Below are 20888 nucleotides of genomic sequence, written 5' to 3' on the forward strand. Positions count from 1 at the left end.
CTGTTCTCCCTTATCCTGTCACCTCTAGCCCACTGGCTTAACTCTGTCTTACAGTGTGGTTCTCTGCACACTCGCCAGCAGTGAGGTAAAGCCAAGGGAGTTCTGGACATACCTGCTTAGCACTACGCTCAAACACCACATATTGCTGACACTGGTCTAACCGCCGCTTCTTCAAGGTCCAGAAGTGCAGGACTCGATTCTCCCTCTGCAAGAGCTCGCTCAAGATGGCTATGGGTAAAGAAGGTGACCAGCGTCATGGGAAGGCTCCGAGCAACTTCAGTCTGGCTACCAAGAGGACTGGTAAGCCTCCCTTTAGGACTAATGAAGCATCAGAAGAAAGGAGATAAAAGCCAGAGACAGACAGACACCACTCCCCAGAAGGGACCAGGAGCGGGGAGTGCTTGCTAACAACCTGCTTCTGAGGATTCTGTCGATATACTGCAGAAACCCTGGATTCTCTTCACACCAGTCAGTCCTTATGGTAAGAGAGTTTGGAAAGTGAATGCTGAGACAACAACTGACAGCTAGTCCGGGGCCTAGCAAGGCTCTGCAAGGACTCCTAGGCATTCCCCAGGAGCTCCTGGAGGAGAGGCAGGATATGGGTGGCAGTGAGAAGGTGGGGGACATTAGGGCAGCCCACAGTCTCGGCCCTGATGTATAGAGTCTACCATAGGGCACTTTACAGCAGAGCCACCGTTAGAAGCCTCTGGGCAGAGGGTGGATGGAAACTGGGTGGGAACAGGGGCTATGTTTTGTCTTAGGCCCAAAACTCCACACAGGTTTCCATCTGATCCCAAGGAAGGCTGAAAGCTCTTCTTCTTCTTCTTCTTCTTTTTTTTTTTTTTAGTAGAATATCTTTTATTTATTCTTTGAAATTTTCATACATATAAACAGTGTATCATGATCTTGTCAGTCCTCAAGTCCCCTTCCTCACTTTCCTCAGAAACCCATCACATCTCTCTCCCCACTTCATGTCCTCTCCTTCTTTTTTCTTTTTGTAAACCACCAATAAATGCACAACTGACTGATATTGTTGGCTTAAGGTGGACCTTTTACATGTCTTGTGCAGGTCACTACAATGAGTTCATGACTGCAATGGCCATATTATAGTCAGAGGACAGAATTTCACAGTATTCATCCCCACCCACTGGCTCTTGTATCCTTTATTATTATTATTGGATATTTTCTTTATTTACATTTCAAATGTTATTCCATTTCCTGGTCCTCCCCCAGGAACCCCCTATCCCATCCCCTCTCTCCCTGATTCTATGAGGGTGTTCCCCCACCCACCCACTCCCGCCTCCCCTCCCTGGCATTCCCCTACACTGGGGCATCAAGCCTTCACAGGACCAAGGGCCTCTCCTCCCATTGATGCCTGACAAGGGCATACTCTGCTACATATGCAGCTGGAGCCATAGGTCCCTCCACGTGCACTCCTTAGTTGGTGGTTTAGTCCCTGGGAGCTCTGGGAGGTGGGGTCTGGTTGGTTAATATTGTTGTTCTTCATATGGGATTGCAAACCCCTTCAGCTCCTTCAGTCCTTTCTCTAACTCCTCCATTAGGAACCCCTTGCTCAGTCCAATTGCTGCAAGCATCCACCTCTGTATTTGTCAGGCTCTGGCAGAGCCTCTCAGGAGACAGCTATATCAGGCTCCTATCAACATGCACTTCTTGGCATCCACAATAGTGTCTGGATTTGGTGACTGTATGTGGGATGGATCCCCAGGTGGGGCAGTCTCTGGATGGCCTTTCCATCTGTCTCTACTCCACCCTTTGTCTCTATAGTTCCTCCTGTATTTTGTTCCCCCTTCTAAAGGGGGACATAACAACAGAAACCCATGAAATTCTTATGTCACCCAAATGATACTGTATTTGAGAATAAATGTAAGGCATCTAGTATGACAAGGGAGCCTTGGGGAGTATCCAGTACATGTCATCTTTCTCCTCACCGCTCTTAACACTGTCTGGTGACCTTGTTTGATTTCCTGAGTGTCTTAAGTAGTATGCTCTATGCTCGAAGCAAGCAAACTTATTTTGTCCGATATCTGCGTCTTGTTTTCTGTAAACTTTTAAATATACGGTATTGAATATGCTTGATAAAATATACAGTAATGAGGATACATAGATAACCATGTTTACTAAGTATTCACTATGTGTCAGGCACATTTTCGTAACACTCATGATGTATGTATTATGATGGTCCCCACTTTGCAGGTGAAGAAACCGAGGGAAGGCCTGAAACTTATGCAGACTAACTCAGATAGGGAGGAGTAGAGTTTGGAGTTAAGCAGCATCCTTTGACCTGAGACCACATTCTTAGCTACCCTTGGTCTCCCAGGTCCCTGGGGAATGTAAAGTAGGCATTATAGCATCTTGCTGAGACAGCACAACCTGAACTTCAGTGTTTGTACTTAGTAATTTTGGTTGATTTTACTTATTCTTTAGATCCTCTCACTGCCCTGGGCCTGGAAATTTGACTATAAGTGGACTCCGCCCACACCCATTTAAGTTTGCTGTAAGGATGGACACTCCATCGGCCCCTGTGGCTCACTCACTATCCATGTATTCATCACGGAAGCTTCCCCTCCTTCCCAGAGTGGTCAAATGTACTTTCTCATTCTCAGACGGACCTCTGGCTCAGCCGAGTGACTTTCTCTGACAGACTGTTAGCTGAGATGACACAAACAGGAGCTCAAATTGTGTCTGTAGCCTTGACCTGCCCCTTGCTTCCCTGTTGCACCATGGCAAGAACTCTTGGGTAGCCACTGTCCTTTGGACTCGGAGCGCAGAACGAACAGACAAGAACCTTAGCTAACATCTGGAGCCAACATCTAACAGCTGCACTGCTGAGCTTAGCCACCGCAGCTGACGGAATATTGATGGTTGCAACATATCGTCATTCAGACAATAGCCGATCAAGTGGGCAACAGTGACGTTTTTTTGGTTGTTACTCCGCAATCTGCTCCCATATTAAAACCCAAATATAAGTGGTGCTGGCTTTAGATCCAGGCAGCAGATGACAGAGAGATAGACAGTCTCGCCTCCAGTGCCTGCATCTATTGGGTAAGGGTCAAATAAAGCTTGTTTCCTTGTGTTTGTGTCCTGTGGTCAGGACTCTGCTCACTGCACCTTTAGGAAACCAATGTAACCAATCCAAATTATGGGATGCTCTGGAGAGTTTCAGGTGCCACTGTTCTCTCTGCCCGCTTCCTGGGAGCTTCTGCAGATGGAGGTCTATCCAGCTCCCTCTGGTGCCTGTCCCATACAATGTGGGTATGAATGTAGTCTCTCAGTGGTTGGCCTTGCCCAAGCTGCTATCTGCAGAAGTCAGAACTGATGCTCTGATATGGAGTCAGCCACACACAGGGCCACATTCAAAGGCAAAATAACGCGTGGGGAAGGAGCTCAGGTTCCTCCTCCTGTTTAATCCTTTCCAGTGATTTGGACATCCCAAACTCTTGAGTTATCTGAGCAGGGAAGGGAACTCTATATAAAGCAGTCCACTGATCTACAATCTGAGCATGGTGTCCCTAAGCCTGGCTCACCAAGTCAGTTCAGGTCTCTTCTCCCTGGCCTTAGTCACCAGGGCTGTGATGATTTTCTAACTGGACAAGTGTGTGTGTGTGTGTGTATATATATATATATATATATATATTCTGTTTTTCTACACCAAGGCTAATTTCTGTATGGCAAGAGTGAATATGGAGAGAACAAGATGATAATTTAGGCCAAATGTTTTTCATATACTCACAGACTTTATAGCATTCAAAGAGATAATAAAGATGACCTAGAGCAGTAGTTCTGTAGATTCTATCTGCATACAGAATGCAGGTTCTGACTCTGTGGACCTGAGTGAGTCTGAAATTCCATTTGTATTAGTGTCCCAATGGTATCAGTGTTGCTGAACCGGACACCACATTTTGAGTAACAAATGTTTAAACAACCTTTCTACTAAGCAGTGTGGCCCAAGACTTGAATATAAATGAAAAGAACAAAACAAAACAAAAAAGTAAAACACAAAAAGACCAAAACCCCCAAATCCAAAAAACCAAAAAACAAAAACCAAAAAAACTTTGAAAACCTGGGGAAATCTTTCAGCATGCTAAGAGACTGTGGATCACCAGGGCCAGTTTAACGCCACACCAGACTGTTTCTTCTTAAGGGAGAAGCCCCGGAGACTCTGAGATGACCTGAGAGCCCGTTGCGAGGGCGCCAGGGTGTGTGTGGCCGGCACCTGAAGCGAGCTGTGGCCCGGCAGGCTTCGTACTCACCTTTTACTTGCTGTTCAGGTCCCCTGGTGTGGCTGGCAACACTGGGCATGCTCACATTGTTCCTGTGGATGTACTTGAGGAACACCTCGGCGTTCCGCCGTGCCAGAGTGCAGGCCTAAGAGAAGCAAAGACACGAAGCCCTGTCTCCAGTCCGCAAGTGGAAGTGCCTTTTTAGAAACATTAGGGGCTTGATGGGGATGGGGATACTGGGGGAATCCAGAGGGAGAGGCGTTCTGGAAGTCACTTCCGGTTCACGGGGCGCTAATTCCAACTTAGAAGGCTCATCCTCTGAGCTCTCTTTTAACCAAGTGCTTCCTTTTCTGTTTCAGGCTGAGATCAGAAGGCAGCTGACTGTGCTGACTGGCCATTGCTAATATTCACGCCCAGCCTGGTTTTCTTCTTTTACAAGAATGTATCTTACGTGAACACCGTTGAGAACCCAGGAAACAGAAACCCACTTTAGCACATCCCATTTAGCAAATACACCTGATAACGTAATTCTAAATCTAAACTTAAATTGCAAACAGTTTTCAGATTTATTTGATTGCCAGTCACGTTCCCCTTACCTAAATAACACTGACAAGTACTCTCTTGTTGGGAAATATCAACCTCCATAAAAGATTCAGAGCCATTGAAGGCTCCCATCAGCAGGGGCTGGCAAAGAGGAGAGGCCACGCTCTCCTGGTGACTTCTCTCCTGGTGAGAAAGCAGCAGCAAAGAAGCCCTTCAAATCCAGAAGCCAGATATGCTGATGGAGTATTCCTAATGTCTCTTAAGCCCATATAATTTATGAATTTCTCTAAAAATCAGTTTTTTCCACAGCTATAAAACTAGTATAGACTTGCTTCCTAATTTTAAATTAATAATTTAATAATATATCAACAAATTGAATTACCTGTAGATCAAGTTAAGTTTTAGAATCTTATATTTATCTTTTGATCACACAAATGATATAATTACAATGATTATTATATAATGAATATAAATTTAAAAATTATATGCTTTTATGCTTACATAAAAAGTAGCAACAAAGATGGATCTGGTTAAAGCCAGTTATGGGCCCAGGAACTCACAGGCTAGTGAACTAAAGCTATTAGTGAATGTCTAAGGCTAAGGACTCTAGATGAATCAATAAATGGTAAACAGAAAGCTGTGTACCATCGTTGGGCAGAGAATTCCCACAGTTATGGGGAGTTTTTCTCCACAGTTTTAGGAATATATGAAAAACATCAGCCCAGATGGGATTCTTTCTTCTTTAAAAGAGTCATTTAATTTTATGAAGAAATAATCTTCCCTTCTTTTTCCCTGTGCCTGCTGATGTGCGATGTATGTGCGGTGTGCTGTGCAGGTGTGTGTGGTGTGCATGTCCACAGCTGCATGTGAGGAGCCCAGAGGAGGAGGTTGGGTGTCCTCTTCAGCCACTGCCAGCCTTGCCCTCTTGAGACAGCATCTCTAAGAGAACCAGAGCTAGGCTGGCAGCCAGCCAGGCCCAGTGGCCCTGCTCCTCTGTCCTCAACGGTGCTGGGGATATGCAGCTCTCTACATGGATGCTGGAGATCCAAACCCAGGTCCTCATGCTCACACAGTAGGTGCTCCTGCTTGAACAGCAGGTTCTCCCCCCCCCCCAAGCCATTCCCAGTCCCGAGAACACATTTATAACTCTACTTTAAACCCTTCCCATACTCCTTCAATTATTTTTAATTTTATTTTTTAACAGTGAAACTTTTACATTATTTTAAGCTCTGTATGGGAAATTTTCTACTGATCTGTATTAGTTTAATCTGCTTATTCACGGTTCTGACTGATAATTGTGTAGGCACCAGAGAGTAGGAAGGAGGCTGGGTCCATAAGGGGCAGGGGGGTTCTTAAGAAAGGAACAGAAAGTTTTGGTGGTCAAGAGGAGAAGAGCTCTAATAAAAAAGGCGGCTAATTCGTGGTGGTATGCCAGGGAACACAAATTCTCTTTGAGAAACCCCAGTGGGGGAACAGGAAAGTTTTAGGGTGAGTGGAGCCTGTGGACCAGCCTGAACAGGGAAGCCTGCTGTCAGGGGCCTTTCAGGACAGCTTCCCTTGCTACTAAAAGCCCATGGACCAGGCCTGGTTCCCCTCCCTGAGACACTAGGGCCAATTCAGAACCCCCCCCAGGAATTGTGTTTCTGCTTTCACATAGAAGAATAAACATTGTGATATTTATTGTTAATTGAAAATTGCTAGATTGATAAATAGTATCTAAATTTATTGACCTTAAATTTTGCAATATCTACTTATAGAAGGCTTGTTTTAATAACTTCATAAGTAGGCTTATACTCTTCAGCCAAAAGATTATTTTAGGGTTAGGGTTAGGGTTATTGTACAATGATAAAGTGTTAGCCTGAGCCATGTTCAAATCCTAGCATTATAAAAGAAAACAATAAATTATTTTTATAAGCTGAATATAAGTGAGTAAAAGCATGTGACCATAATAATGTGGTCTTGGAGTATTCTAACACTGCAGTGGCAATAATAATGTACGCTCTACCCGAACATGTAAAATTTAGTTTATGGCTTTACACATTAGCCAGGAGCTGTGTCTTCAGCCCCTTCCCTCTTTACATGAGAGGCAGGCAAAGGGAAGCCTTGATGAAGGTGGGTGCTGGTGAGAGGCGAGGGCTAGGCTAGAACCTGAGACCCGTGTGGCAGTAGACACTGACCTTCAGAAAGGCCTCCTTCTGCTCCAGGTGCTTGCTGAGGAGTGGAATAACATGGTCCATCTCTGCCGCTGGTCCCAGCTTGTCTCTCCCGCCACACCAGTCCTCGTCTCTCCGGTACTCTTGCTCCAAGCTCTCCAGAACACTGCACACCTGGGGAATCATGGGAGAAGAGGCTCATTAAATGAACTTCTGAGCGGGTATTCTCTGCAGACTTCTGCAGCAGAACTTTACATAGGCAGTGAAGTCCAGCCTGGAGATTTAGAGCAGCCACCACTCCCGGGATATTCTGAGAATCTTGTGACTGGAGGTGGAGATTTGTGGAATTGTCTCTTTACAGCTGATGGCTAAAGACTGAAGGGGTTGATAATATCACTCAAGAATATGATGAAGAGTAAGAGATGAAGAAATAGGCTGGATATTTGGTGGCATATATATATATATACATACATGTGTACATATCACAGAGACACACAAAGTGATATGTATATACCATATATATATATGTATACATGTAACATCATATACATGCATAATACATATGATATATATCACATACTTATACACATATATGAGATATATATCTTATACACATATTCATATGCATGCATGTATGTATATATTATGTTATATAGCTCTATATTGTTGTAACCTCATGATCATTATGAATTATGTAGACCAGGCTTGGTTTACATATTTGATGGCTTGCCTCAGCATCTGTACTTGTCTGTCAGTCAGGAGCCTCAAGCAGAGGTGAAGTGAAAAGCTACCTCCCTTGTGTGATTTACGGGCCATAGACGAAAGTCATCTTTCAACTCCCCTGGGGACAGATGTTCAAAGTCCTACCATAAGGCAGTGACATCTTTAGCATCCATCTTTATTATAAAATCACATTTCTTTCTGAGGGAGAATACATTTGAGTTAACTTCAAAGACATAAATTTCTTTTTAGTTATAGAAATTCAGAGGGACCATGTGGAAGGACCTTATAAATGACCTCGGAAGGAAACAGAGCATCAGAGAAGAGTCCACAGGGAGAGTTAGGTAGAAAGTTACAGTGGCAGTCTCATGGCCACCTGGGATCAGTGCATGGAGAGTAAATAAAAACTCAGCAGACACTTGCCTAATAAGCATCACATGACAGCTTCCATTCCAAGCATGTCAAAACTAACCAACCAACCAGAGAGCAGACCCCGAATTTCTACACTTTCCTTCAGCAGCTTTGGGTACTTGTTGGGCACAGAGTTGGGAGAATCACTATCACCATCTCCGCCTTCTCTGAAAAAGTCATTCTTCTTGGTAAAGAGTAGGTCTGTCTGTTTTTGAGACCAGGGTCTCACCAAGCCCAGGGTGGCCTTGAATTTGCTATGTAGTTAAAAGTGACCTTGAAATTCTGGTCAAGGGCTTTATGCATGCTAGGCAAGCACCGTACTAACTGACCTACATCCTTGCCCAAGGATGTGGTTTTCAGACAGAATGTTCACTGAGTTATGAATTCAGCTGAATGAATGACTCTGGCAGAACGCCCTCCTTATGCTTGCCATGTTACGAGAAGTCTGTCCTCAATCAAAAGATGACTTGTCTAGCCCCCACCTTTCCTACTTCTCTTAATGCAAGACACAAAGCATGCATGCAAATTCACGTCTTGAGAGAAAATAGTTAACAAAACATGCAGAAATGTCAAGACTAAGACACTTGAGACCTGTTCCACAATAGGACAGAATCAAAGACTTGAAGAGGTCTTGTACAGTAGATTCTGGGTTCTTTTGACTCTGCATTTTAAGTGGCTGCTGATCAGGGAGCATGAGAGACACATGAACAAGCCGGATGCAAGGTACAGTTTGGAGTCTAGATATACCAAGTTCAAGGAAATCAGCTGGATCCTAGGTACTTAAACAAAAAACAAATGCTGATTTATATTATCAAGTGTGGGGGAGCTTGTTACACGGCTGTGTATTATTACAATGGCTGACTGATACACTGCTCATTCAATGCTCTCGATTTCCACTTCAACACCTCCATACTGATCTGATGAGCTTGAGAAATTTATGAAAAAGAAAAATCACATGGTTTCTTGCTGTAAAGGAAAAACAAAAGATAAGAAATGATAGTGTTTCCACAAGTCATTCTTTTATTCTCACAGGTTAGGGCCAACATGCCCGGCTTCTGATGCTGTACTATAATAATCTGAGCCAGGAACCAGCCTCTTTCATCTTCCTCTTATGTCCACAGACTTCCCTCTCACCTGCTCAGAGGTCTTGTAAAAGGCCACAGAGGCGTTGACGAGCTTCAGCCGGTCCTCCATCTTTAGCATGAGCTGTTGCCAGTGGAGGGCCACCTTCTCAGCACATTCCCGGATGGCGTCTGCATCATAGTGACCGGCCTGGAGCAGTGCCTCTGCCTTCTGCTGTACCTGCAGGGCGCTCTGGTGCGTCTTCTGCAAGGAAGTGGCATGAAAGAGGGACTGGGCACGAGGAGGGGGGAGAGAGGTCCGTGGAAGCAGCCCAGGTGTGATATGGGAGGGGTGGAGTGAGGTGTGGTTGGAAAGATGCAGAGAAGTTAAAGAGCTTTAAATGACTGATCCATTTGTCACGGTGATCAATACATTACTGTCTTTACGGCACATTTACACAAAGGAAATCATACATGTCATTCATCTCCCGGGACCCCAACTCCTGACCCCATTCTTAAGTCTCTACTCCCTTTCTCCTAGATTTTAAAGCTACTTCAGTTCGCATAGTAGAGAACCAGAAGTTGTGTATAGAAACCTTGTCACAGATTGGCCCCTTCATCTCTTTTTCAAATTTAATCATAAGATTGCTCGTCTCTGAACTTTCAATGATTACCGATGAAGCATTTTACACAGATTAAATAAGCACTTTCCCCCCAAACACATGTAATTCACATCTCAGCTGGCAATGCACCATCTGAAACATTAATGACCAGCTGAAAAGGATTCCGGTAGAATGGGGAGACTTGGTAGGTTACTAGACCCGAAGAATGAGCTCTCCTGCACCCACCCCACAGTTACTCCACCAAAGAAGCAGAGCCCTGCAGGCAAGAATGAGCTCAAAGCAGGAGACTTTTGTTATTTGCAATGGCTTTTAGGAGACAGGCATCTCACTTGATTTATGGTTTCTGATTAGGGCTATGTTCTGGATTTTAACTGAAAAAGGCTGGGGGGACCTGGCTGGTGAACAAGGTGGCAGGGAAAAAAAGTCAAAGGAGGTTCATGCTGTGTAAAGCAGAGCACAGTTGTGACAATCCCTCTGATGGATAGTTTTCTGTCTACGTGACACAAGCTAGAGTCATCTGAGAGGAAAGAGCCTCAATTAAGAAAAAACGCCTCCATAAGATGGGGCTGTACACAGCCTGCAGGTCGTTTTCTTAATTAGTGATGGATGGGGGCGGGGCCAGCCCACTGTGGGCGGGGCCATCCCTGGGCTGGTGGTCCTAGGTTCTATAAGAAGGCAGGCTGAGCAAGCTATGGGAAGCAAGCCACAAGGAAGCCTTCCTCTATGGTGTCTATCAGCTCCTATCTCCAGGTTCCTGTCCTGTTGAAGTTCTTGTCTGGATTTTCTTCAGTGATGAACAGTTCCTCCCCAGCTTGCTTTGGTCGAGATGTTCTATGCCAGCAGTAGTAACCCTACCTAGGACGAGCCCTGTGAGGGCATCAGAGTGCTACTGAGTTGGGAAAGCTACCAGCATTGTGCCCTGGGCTGCTGGATCCTTCCAGCTAATGGTGGTAAACGAGGGCGGCTAGAAGACAGTGACACTCCAGAGTTCTTTCTACTTGGCTTAGGTGGCAGAGCTCAGATCACTTTTATAGCTGACTTACTCAGCACTGCTTGGGTCTGAGGACAACTCCCTCACTTTCCCCTGAGCGTCTCCTTGATCTCACCACATTCGTCTGCCTTTTCCCGCCATCAGATTTCATCCTGTACTTCCTACTTACTTAACTCTGTCTACAAGGCTTCTATGTGCTCCCCCACCCTGAACCTGCAGCGGCTGCACGACTCCATCACCACCAGCATCCCTAGCCCTTTGGGGCTTTTACCCCCTGACACCCTCAGTTCTAATGACTGTCAGCGCTGGGCACCTCTCTGCTAAACGAAGCTAGAGAAAGTAAATGAAAGAGCAGAGCAATCCCTCCGAAGCCCCAGCTTTCTTTGTGTAACTGGCACTGTTTTCCTGAATGAAGAGGTGCCAAGGTTAGCCTTGGTAACTGCTCCCATCTTCAGAGCTCTCATCTGCGCCCCTGGCTTCTATTATTTTCTCTTGGAAGAAGCCTCTTCTTAGTGTCAGATCCTCTTCTGATGTAAGAGAGCCTACCTCTCACCCTTCTGAGGAGGTGCTGCCATCTGTGGCAGGGCAGATGCCAAACCCTCAGGAGAAGCCAAAGCCGTCTCCTTAAAACGCTTCCTCAGTGTCACTGGCCACTTATGCTGATGGCCTCCTCTTACCCATTTCCCTGTCACCTAGAATTAGTTACAATCTTGACCTCACCCCTGACTGCTGCTCCCTACACCTCGAACTCAGATGGGCCCTCACAACTTTATATATGCGGGAGAAATAGCCAGCCACTTTTCTTTCCTTCTAGTTCATAGTTCCAGTGCATTTTCTTTTTCTTTTCATGTGGCATGCTAGGATTTGTCTTGGGGTCCCGAACATGCCAAGTACACATTCCACCACTGAGCCACATCTCTAGGGCCTCACGGACAGTTTCGGCAGTTCTGCTTAATTAATTTGATGAAGTAGGAAGTGCTCCTGTTATTCTTTTCATCCCTAAGGCTTCCACCTTATGAGCACCACTTCTTTCTCTCAGGACAAAAGTCTTCAGTGACTCCATCATTGCTTCAAAACAAGGTCCAAACTGGCTGTCACAAGAGCCCTCCATAACATGGTCTGTCTTCACAATATCAACTATGCTTTCTCCCCAAACCTCCAAAAGCAAGCCATAAACCTTCGTGCCTTGCCTTTCCTTCTTCCTGTGCTTGGTAGATGCTCTAAGCTCCTGTCAATGATTGCTTTTGTCCTTTGAAACTTGCCTCAAACCTGTCCTCCTTCAGTGAACCTTTTCAGATGGCCTGAAGCTCAGGGCAAACCCCATTTCTCTGAACTCCTTTTTTACTTAGCTAACTCTGGGAGGGTCCTGTTGCTTAGAAGGTTAAAAACTGTCACAGTGGGGGCAGAGGTGTGTGTGTGCTCAATCAAATGGCTGTTACTTCTCCAAGGGTGTGTGTGTGTGTGTGTGTGTGTGTGTGTGTGTGTGTGTGTGTGTTTTCTGTGCTGGGCCTTATGATTATGCATTGACTTTTCTGGTTCATACAGCCCTTCTAAGAGGTGGATTTTATTTCCAGCTCAGAGATTAAGACATCAAGACACAGCAGGCTAAACTGTATGCCTCAAAGCCTACATCAAAGCAAGTGGTGAAACTAGACTCCTGTTTGACCTATTCCCAAACTTGCGCTCTTTTCCAGCACATGACTTTTTTCCTAGGATTGGAATGAAATCTACAGCATTTCTCATTTGCTAGAAGGTTCTCCAGATTAATGTTAGTGATTATGACGTTATGTCTTCTGCCCTTAACATGTAATAACTGTCAGTGTAAACCTGTTTTAGTGTTTTATCTTCAGAGTGTGTGGAGTCAGCTCCACGTCTGTATAATCTGTGTTATGTAATAAACTCTGTTCCTTACTCTGCAGCTCATTATTCTGTAACAGTCCTGAGTGAGCTTTTCTTCTTTAATTTCCTGAATGATAAACTCTCATCCGTGTGGCCTAATCTTTGCTTTGCTAAGCTTAAGTCATTATTTTTGCATCCATTTTCACTCCTTACCATCTAATCCTATTGAGTGTTAGTTTTAAGATGTGGGTTATCAAGAACATTAATATTTAGTAGGTGTAAGTGCAAGAAAATTGAACCAAATCAATTCAATTTATTATCCAGTTTTAAACACTTTTCTGGTATAATGTTTATGCTCAAATGCATGGGAGGATTTCAAATAAAAATGGATTTTAAAGTTGAGCTTCTCTGCCTGAAGGTTGCGGTTTCTGAAGGCACAATAGCGCATCTAGAGCACTAACAAATAAGAATCCATTTTGCTTAATAAACTACACTGCATTGAGGCACTGTTTGGTTCTCTGCGCAGAGTGTTCTAGGGACGTTTTCCTGAAAACAAGGCTTCTCAGGGACAAATTCTGACCTTTCCAGGGAAACCTCCAAAGCAAGGTTTAGAACAATACTGGCTTGGCCGGGGCCATTCTAGGGTATGACTGCTTCTCTAGATCAATTATCAATAACCCTCTCTTTTCCTTTTGTCTCTTTTGAGATAGGGTCTGTCTACATAGCCCAGGCTGATTTTGCAATCCTGCTGCTTCAGTCTCCAGGAGTTCTGGGATTACATATTTGGCACTTCCTTTACTCTTAAAAATGTCTGTTTACACAACAAATGTCATTGTTTCACCAATAGCTGTTTTCCCTACGGAACCCTTGAGCTTGCTTCCTTAGGTAGTAAGAGAGCAAATTATACCGCCATCCCATCCCCAGCAATCAGCAGAAAACCTGCATTACGTAAGGCTGGCACACAGGAAAAGCCAAACGAGGCTACTTGACCTTCCTTTAAAATGGCTTGCATCCAGCCAGGTATAGTGTGGTATATTTTGTAGTCCATCATTCAGGGGGCTGAACATTAGGACAGCCATGAGTTTCAGTCTTGCTTGGGCTAAAAGGTTAGTTCGAGGTCAGCCTGGCCTACACAGTGAGCCCGTGTTTCAGAGAAACATTGCTTGTATCTTCTCTGGCATGTTCTTCTGATGCATCGGCTGTCTGGAGGAGCATTCAGGCAGTTCTGGCTGTGTTCCTTGTTTATCTAGCTACACCACAACCTAATGACTTTCCATCACCAAGATGTTCTAGTAATTCTATAGGCTCTGCTATCCCAGGGATTACAGACACCAACCCTAGAGTCACCTATAGCTTAGCATCAATTATTTACTAAAGCAATCCCCCCACAAAATCCCAGGAGGGATTAGGAGACATTTATCCTTAGTAAGGTTCTACTATGTGACAACGTAGCAGCATCTCCCCAAATTAACACCTACTGCATACACAGCCACACAGTTTAGTCTTTCAATTCACTGTGGAAACACTTACCCACCCTTTCTCAAAGTTCACTAGGGTACTCTAGTGTGCTGTGAAGCTCGGTCTGACTTGTCAGACATTTGATTAAGAGACTGGAAATATAATCACCCAATCCAAGTATTCTTATTCAAGGAGAAAGACGACCAAGAACAGTCTCTGCCTAAATCCCCCCATAGCTTCACATCATGTCCTATCTGTTGCCAAACCCTCACTGCTGCCTAAGCCTATAGGGCAGTGGTTCTCAACCTTCCTAATGCTGTGACCCTTAATACAGCTTCTAGGTTGCGGTGACCCCCCCCCCACACCATACAATTATTTCATTGCTACATCATAACTGTAATTTTGCTACTTTTATGAGATATAGTGTAAATATCTGATATGCAGGATATCTGCTATGCAACCCCTATAAAAGGGTCATTCAACTCCAAAGGGGCCATGACCCATTGGTTGAGAACCACTGCTATAGACACTTGACCAGTACCTGGTTATAACCCCAGTCTAGGTGTCTCCTGAAGAGCTTTCACCATTATCAATTTGGGACTGCCAGTAAACTGTAACAGAGACATAAAACTCCTTGCTGCAGGGTGGCTCTTCTACAGCAAGTGAACTGCTTATGCCACACGCGCAATGTGTGCTGTTTGCTTTTCAATCTCAAGTCCCAGACAGCACCAACAGATACTAATACTTCCCGAGAAGATATCAAGTAGCTTATGGAAACATGTCAGTCATGTGAACACCATTTCTTTTTCTTTTTCTTTTTCTTTTTCTTTTTCTTTTTCTTTTTCTTTTTCTTTTTCTTTTTCTTTTTCTTTTTCTTTTCTTTCTTTCTTTCATTTTTTTTTTTTTTTTNTTTTGAGACAGGGTTTCTCTGTATAGCCCTGGCTGTCCTGGAACTCACTCTGTAGACCAGGCTGGCCTCGAACTCAGAAATCCGCCTGCCTCTGCCTTTCAAGTGCTGGCATTAAAGGTGTGTGCCACCACTGCCCAGCATTAATGCCATTTTTATATGCATGAAAGATGGCTTCTGGAAAAACAAATGGCTGAATTCAATTAATATCAGTTTACAAAAGGCTATCAGTCCATTGGACTGCCACGTTAAAAGACAATTATGAGCATAGATAATTAAAATTTATTATTTTTCTGTCATCATTATGTAGAATTTTTTTGCTAGTGGTAATTTTAAAAAAGAGTTGCCTCTTTCTTTTCCTACACACCCAGAAGTAGGCAAAGCTCTATACTGAACCACATGTACCAAGAATCTGAGGTTTCTGTCCTTTGCCTTTCTCCCCATGGATGCTCAACCTATTTTGTTTTTAATATAGTTCTGTGGACCATTTTTATTCTTTCTCAGACACCACTGAGAAGCAATCTGCTAAAGTTTCTCTGGGAAGAGAAGGTCCTAGCAGGAAGATAATTGAGGTATTATTTAAAGCAAGGCAACATGACTTTATCCAAAGTAAAATTTTCTTTTAAAATGGGCTTAAAAAAAAAAAAACCTTAGTAAAAAGTTGACCAAAGTCCCAGCAGTAGTAAACCAGTAGAAGTAAACTTCTACTTGCAGTTTATTCTTCAAGTATGGCTTCTGCTAGCATAACTGAACAGCCGCTTCAGCATGCAAACTGGATGATACAGTCCGTTGGAAGCCTTGTGGTCCTTGTTAAAAGTCAAATTCTAACCTAGAATCCAAGTGTTTACAAGTATTATTTCAGTTTACTTCTGACCTGTGCAACTGTTTATCCTCATTTCTGAGTGGTTTTCAACAGGAAGGCTTGCCACCTTACACCTTTGTCCTTCTCACGGGTACACAGTTTGTGAGTAAAAACAGGTAAAACTGCACTAGGGCCTTAAGGTCCGAGGGAGCAGCAAATATTCTCATCTGAAGTGTGCATGCATGGCTCCTGATATCTTGAGGGCAGAATGAATCCTGCATTCTGCATATCCAAGTGTGAAGGAGGCTCATGCACTGTGTCACTAGGAAGCACAAGGCTTCCACCACCCGGGAGAACACTGACATCTCAGACAGCCATCCTGCCCGAGGCCCAGAGTCAAAGAGGCATGCACAGACAGTGCACCCAGATTTGGGGGTTACCTCGATGGCTAGCTGGAACTGTTCATGCTCCCGCTGTAGCTGCTCTGCCTCCGACAAAGAGCTGGCGTTGACCAGGCTGGCGTTGAGCATCGACTCTCCATTGCGGATCCATCCCAGAACCTAGGGAGTTGGATAAGCATTCAGGTGAATGGCTCTCCACTGTTTCTCTAGAGCCGTTGTTTTCCTTATGGCTACCTCAACCCACGGACTATCTTCTCTTCTTATAGAGAGAGGACAGAAAGGCTCCTGAAGCGTCATCCTTCCAGTCGCCCTGTATCTGCTGTCATAAGGCTTGCACACTTCCTGTCCCCACTTTATTCTCAAGTCATTTCTTCCCCGTATCACTCTGCTGTCCCAAGGTTCCCACCAAATTAATTAACATGACTTCATCTGGCTGTGTTTTATGCATGTCTAAACTTCTTTCTTGAACACAGAATGGTACAGAGAAATTCCAATTGTTGGTATCTTTTTCTTTCAGTTTTTTATTATTTATGTATTTATGTGTTTTTTTTATTTGTTGAGAATTTCATACAGTGTACTTACATCATATCCTTCCTCTTCCCTAACTCTTTCTTTTTGTTTTTAAAGGGCCCAGTTCAAAGAGTAACCTCTTGAATTTGTTCACACTTCACTCTTCCTGTTAAAAATGAACTCTTCCTCCTGCAGTATGGCTGTATCTTGTGTGGATCACTTTAGTGTGACTTACCACAGAACAACAACTTTTTGGTTATTTCAACCTATATTTTACCTCCTTCTTAAAAATGTGAATTCCCTAAAGTCTAGGGAAATCTTCTAGTCAAATTCTAATCTCCCACATTCACTTAATGACTCCTGCATAGTAATGTTTTGAAAGTAACGAAGATTACCCAAGTCACATCCTGGGGCCTATATCTTACACAGCAGCCCAGAGTACACAAGCTTACATAAGCAAACAACTCAGAGGAAGGACAGAAAGCAAGCAAAATTTAAAGACTAGATCATTACCAAAAGGGAAAGTAAAATCTAACCAACTTAGATTACCCAGTGGCCTGAATATGACTTTGAGGGTTCCTGATAAGTACCGGGGAAAAGAAACCAAAAATGGGAAATATAGGGAGAAGGGGAGCAAGAATGAAGGCTGCCCAGAGAGAGAGAGAGAGAGAGAGAGAGAGAGAGAGAGAGAGAGAGAGAGAGAGAGAGAGAGAACAGTGGTTTTCAACCTGTGGGTCATGGCCATGATACATGAATAGCAGCAAAAATAAATGCATGGTTGGGGGTTCCTAAGACCATTGGAAATATGTTGTCTTATGGTCATGGCCCACAGGTTGAGGACCGCTGGTCTAGAGCGGTCAAGGAAACAGAGATGTAATTACCAGGCGTGGGACAACTCATCCAAAGGAAGACCTAGGCCCTGAAGACTTACCCGGTGTGTGGTCACTAGAACACTGGCAAGCATCTCCTCTTCTAGGAAGCCTGAGACTCTTGCTTGGTGAGGAAAAAGGTTCTGAGATTTCAAAAATCAATGAATACCATCTGTATGTCACTCCTTGTAAAGGAGAAGACACCGCAATCTATTTTTCTATTGGTTCTTAGCTTTTTATTTGTGTTGAACAAATGGAAAATTTGTTCCCCTGGTCTCCTGCCCCATAACCCTCAAAGGCACCCTGCAGATTTCAATCCTAAGCAGAACCTGACTAATAACACGAGGAATAAATCCTGCCGGAGCTGGGCGATTTGGATTGAGATGTTAATTCGTGGCCAATCTGGCAGATTGTGGATGAGATGCCAATCTGTAGAGTAATTAGCTGTAGGAAATAACTGTTCAGCATGTATGTGTAAAACCCCTGTTGTCCCTGGCGGATTGTGGCTGGCTGGCTCGAGGTGCTAATGACTTTGAAAGGCTGCCTGTTGATCTGGGAACATGCATTCACAGACTGCAAGGCCAAATTCTTTGCCTCTTTGGAAAAACGAAGCTCACAGTGCCTATTTTTAACTATGTCCTTCTATCATGTTTTGTTGCTTCCTGCTTGCTTTGGAGACTCATTTGTGGGTGTCATCAAAATACCTTCTGCATGAGCATTGCAAGTCAATGTTAGTCTACTCCTTGAGAGTCTTGCTAGAATATTTTCCTCTAGTGCTAGCCACATCAGTTGTACTATGTGGTGGGAATACCCACTTCCCAGCATCCCTACTAAGGGATGACATGAACTTGTGTATCTACTTCTTTCAGTAAATCATACGATATTCTTGTTTACCTGTATTTCCAAAATGCTGTTTACGAAGGCATTCTAGGACTTTGGAGTCCTAACCATCTGACTTTAGGAATACAGAGATGCATGGAAGTTTATAGCCATGGCTTTAAGCCAGGAAGGAAATGAGCACCGTGAGTCAGTTCTGGAAGCAAAAACGGGCATAATGGATAAAAGACTAACATCTGAAGTCAGAGAGCCTGACCTCACCCCTTCCTTGGCAAAATCGACAACTTCTTTGAACCCCAGTGGTCTCCTTGTGTCTGGATAACCCTCTCCCTCCTTTTGGCATCACGAGGCTGAGGCAATGCACCAGGAAATGCTAAGCTGGATGATAATGACTGGTTTGCTGCAAGTTTTGGTTTTCAGTTTGGAGCAAAGATGGGTAGTGCCGTGATTCTTCAGTTACAATACTCCCAGTGAGGAAAAAAAGCCATTTAACTGTATGCGGTTATTTAAATGAACACCATTTTGATGTCGTACCAGTTTCTCAGGTTGCTATTTATCATCCTTTGTCCTATTGGCATATCTGTCTATTATGAGGTTCTTTCAATTCTTCTGGTTCGTCAAATGTGTTAGTTATTACCCCTTGAGCATCCAAGTATGCTAGGTAGTGGGGGAAATATTGTAACTAAAATGAGGAAATACTGGTTCTATTAATATCAAACTGTGACTTTAGAAACATTCAATCAAAGGTCAGCTTTCTCACCTGTAAAATGTCTACTTTCCTTCGCTGAACAAAAGAGTTAGAATAAAAATAAAATCCTTAATGTAAAAGCACTTTTCAAGTCATAGTAGTAGCAATTCTCTCTAATCAACTGCAGTAACAATTTCTCTCTAATCAACTGCAGTAACAATTTCTCTCTAATCAACTGCAGTAACAATTTCTCTAATGGGTTAGTGCTATGGTTCGAATGTAAAAACGTCTTCCATAGGCTCATGTATATGAACACTTAGTCCCAAGACGGTTCCTGCCACACCCTTTGGGAGGGAGTGGGTTACTGGATAGGCCTCAATGCTTTAAACAGTGAGCCAATCTTTGTTCAGTTTTCTGCTGAGTGCCAAGGCTCAGGCAAGCTTGCCTTTTCTGCCTGCTGCGGTGTCTTCCCCACCACGATACACTGTATCTCTCTGGAAGCCCAAGGAAAGCCTTCTCTTGCAGCTTGCCTTTGTCAGGGCATTTTATCATAGCAAGGAGAAAGTGGGCTGGGACTTTGATGGAGACAGATAGTTTTAAAGGTCATTTTTCTGCTTTAACACTTCACCCCCTGATAAAATCCAAAGATTGTCCCTCTAACCTTGGAGAACCGTGTGTATTTAGAAAGAAACCGAATATGTAGAAACCAGAGATTGGAAGAAAGAATATTACTGTTTCGGGACTAAAGTGGCAGGCCAAGAATTCAGCTTAGACTGTCTTCCCTTAGTGGGAGAGCTAAAAATATAGGCCTTTTATTTCCTCAGGTCAAAGAGGCTCATGTAAGCCCACACCAGGAATAGACAATGGCTACCCGCAAGCTGGGCAGCCTGGATCCAGTTCTCTTGGAGGCTGAAGAAATGGCTTACAGATGACTGTTCTGCTCATACCCCCCAGAAAGCCAAGAAGTTGTTCTCAAGTCAACTGACTCTGGGTTGTTACTGTAGATAACCTCTCTCAAGGCCTGGTTACTTCTGCGACTCCAACCGCAAAATAAATGCTTGGCTCTCTAGATAGCTACCTTCAGAATTCCTTAGTCTAGAAGTGCATGAGATTGTATGTGTTCATCATTTTAGGAAACAATCTCTCTCTCTCTCTCTCTCTCTCTCTCTCTCTCTCTCTCTCTCTCTCTCTCTCTCTCTCTCTCGCTTGGACGTATGCCAGCTCCTTTCTGACTCTGATATGCACTCACCAAACATGAACACAGTAATCATCACAGAGGCATAAGAGCAGGCTAATATTTTTTCTTTGTTTTAAGCGTCTATACTGATCATAAGCACATTCTGGCTAGACTTGGCCCACAGAAGCAATCCAATTATTTTACAAATACATGCTCTCTCATTTTATACTCAATATATACATACGGAATACATATGGACATGCATTCTATTTTATGCCATTACATCATCCCCCAATCCCCTCCTGAATTTATCTGATAGATATGAGGTCATCTTTACCGCAAGTAGTAATGTTCCTGGAGGCAGCCAGAGAATTCTGTGGGGCCTAAAGAGTAACCTGAGTGGCTTTCCAGTGACCTGGGACCTGCACCATGTACTGTAATCAGTGCAGTGGTTTCCGTTTGGGGTCAGGTTTTCTCCAGAGCTATGTGTCCTGCCTGTTTTAGATACAGCCAATCACCGAATAAGAAATCTGTGGCATTCATCACTCTGTGACATTTCATTTGTTTGGAATAGTTGAAGATAAATTTCAGTCAAATGTCTCCAAATTTTTCATTCTTTAAAGCTTCACTTTAATATAATTTAACTACCCTTAGGAT

The 20888-nt window shown here is 43.8% G+C and overlaps 1 protein-coding gene across 23 annotated transcripts in view; it reads right to left on the reverse strand.

Annotated features, from left to right (window-relative positions):
* The window catches only part of Kalrn (kalirin RhoGEF kinase), a 603889-nt gene that overhangs the window by 240724 nt on the left and 342277 nt on the right, over positions 1–20888 (reverse strand). For 15 of the 23 annotated variants that reach the window (XM_029544638.1, XM_029544642.1, XM_029544639.1 and 12 more), the window contains exons 16-20: positions 16190–16309; positions 9203–9421; positions 6962–7111; positions 4272–4386; positions 113–228 (exon numbers count right to left, since the gene is read on the reverse strand). In XM_029544638.1, the coding sequence (XP_029400498.1) occupies positions 113–228; positions 4272–4386; positions 6962–7111; positions 9203–9421; positions 16190–16309 (720 nt within the window). The remainder of the gene's footprint in view (positions 1–112; positions 229–4271; positions 4387–6961; positions 7112–9202; positions 9422–16189; positions 16310–20888) is intronic. The other 8 variants (XM_029544643.1, XM_021209156.2, XM_029544641.1 and 5 more) reach the window with 1 other exon arrangement.

Source organism: Mus pahari, chromosome 12, assembly GCF_900095145.1.
Source record: "Mus pahari chromosome 12, PAHARI_EIJ_v1.1, whole genome shotgun sequence".
NCBI lineage: Eukaryota > Metazoa > Chordata > Mammalia > Rodentia > Muridae > Mus > Mus pahari.